The 1,677-nt window shown below is 53.6% G+C and overlaps 1 protein-coding gene across 1 annotated transcript in view; it reads right to left on the bottom strand.

Annotated features, from left to right (window-relative positions):
• Positions 1-1,677, bottom strand: part of LOC104509365 (gastricsin-like) — a 3,844-nt gene that overhangs the window by 959 nt on the left and 1,208 nt on the right. The window contains exons 4-7 of the mRNA XM_010151294.1: positions 1,531-1,649; positions 717-916; positions 114-236; positions 3-34 (exon numbers count right to left, since the gene is read on the bottom strand). Of these exons, the coding sequence (XP_010149596.1) occupies positions 3-34; positions 114-236; positions 717-916; positions 1,531-1,649 (474 nt within the window). The remainder of the gene's footprint in view (positions 1-2; positions 35-113; positions 237-716; positions 917-1,530; positions 1,650-1,677) is intronic.

The raw sequence follows: 1,677 nt of genomic DNA, 5'->3' as shown, positions 1-1,677 counted from the left end.
GCCCCAGCCGGTGGCTGAGAGCCCGATGGAGAACCTGGAGGGAGCGGCAGAAAAGGCATCAGGAAGAGCTCCCACCCTCCAAGACCCGCTCTGAGCCACGGTGCAGTACTTACTCCTCGATACCGATCTTCCAGTACAATTCCTGGAGCACAGGAGCCCATACAACCTCCCCAGAGTACAGCTGGGGGTCAACCCCTCCGAGGATGACTTCCCCACCGTAACTATAGGTCGGGTTGCTGGAAAGACACAAAATTAACCCCTACATCAGGGAGGCTGCTCAGTAGAAGGTGGTGTAGCATAGAGGGACGTGGGGAGAATGCATGGATGGAGAGGGAATGAAGAAAAGGATGGATCCCGGCTGTGTCTACGCAAGACTAACCCCTACATCAGGGAGGCTGCTCAGTAGAAGGCAGTGTAGCATAGAGGGATGTGGGGAGAACGCATGGATGGAGCGGGAATGAAGAAAAGGATGGATCCTGGCTGTGTCTACGCAAGATCCGCTCTCAGAGGTCTCACCGTGAGTAGTAGAAGCTGAAGATGGGCTCGGCGAGCTGGCCCTGCTGCAGCATGTTCTGCATCAGCGTGATCAGGGAGGCTGCTCAGTAGAAGGCAGTGTAGCATAGAGGGATGTGGGGAGAACGCATGGATGGAGCGGGAATGAAGAAAAGGATGGATCCTGGCTGTGTCTACGCAAGATCCGCTCTCAGAGGTCTCACCGTGAGTAGTAGAAGCTGAAGATGGGCTCGGCGAGCTGGCCCTGCTGCAGCATGTTCTGCATCAGCGTGTTGTAACCGTCGATGCCAACACCCGGGTAAGCCATGCCCAAAATCCCATCGAAGTCCAGGTAGTAAAAGGGTCTGCTGGGCTCATCCAGGCTCAGGCCAAACTCCTGGTTCCTGATGACGATGTTCTGGATCTAGAGGGAAAGATGCTGGGAGGTATCAGCGTGTTGGACATCCGCCTTGAGAGAAACATCCCACCATGGAGCATCTGGGAAGGGGCAGGGCTGGCCAGGAAGGTCACAAAGGTAAATCTGTACCAAGAGGTGCTGAGCTCCTCCCCATTGCAGATGGGAGATGGAGTCAGGGACAGCCTGGCTCATGGTCTTTGTCCCATCACCCTTATTATTTTATAAAAATACCCACAAAAACATTGTGCCTCAGTCAAATCAGTTTAAAATCACACTTTCACTGCGTGCAAGTCTCCACAGGACACTTCTTATGTCCTGTAACGGCAAAGGTGAGCCACCAGTGTAAAAACCAAACGCTTATGGCCAAAGATGTCCCTTAGCCCAAAGCAGCGAAGAAAAGCCCAGAGGACTCGGGCTGAGCTTGTTTGGAGATCCCAGTCTCCGAGTACTTTCGCGCTGACACACCATAAACTCTACATGGGAGACTCAGGCACCAATATCCAAAAGAAGAAGGTACTTTCACCTATCCCCTAAATTTTTTACTGAATTGGGCTGATCACAACTGCAGTCACTTCTTACCCTGATGGCAGCAACGCTCCCACACACCAGGAGTCACTTACCGTCACGGTGTCATACCCCAAAGCCACCGAGAGGTCACCGAACCCGTAGCTCAGGGTGTAGGTCACACCAATGCCCGAGAAGGTGGACGACAGGCTGGCGTTGAAGCTGGCATGGTTTGCTGCACGGAGAGAAGGTCACAGCCTTCG

Source organism: Eurypyga helias, unplaced genomic scaffold (genome assembly GCF_000690775.1).
Source record: "Eurypyga helias isolate BGI_N326 unplaced genomic scaffold, ASM69077v1 scaffold1355, whole genome shotgun sequence".
NCBI classification, from domain to species: domain Eukaryota; kingdom Metazoa; phylum Chordata; class Aves; order Eurypygiformes; family Eurypygidae; genus Eurypyga; species Eurypyga helias.
This window is presented reverse-complemented; position numbering and strand designations above follow the sequence as displayed.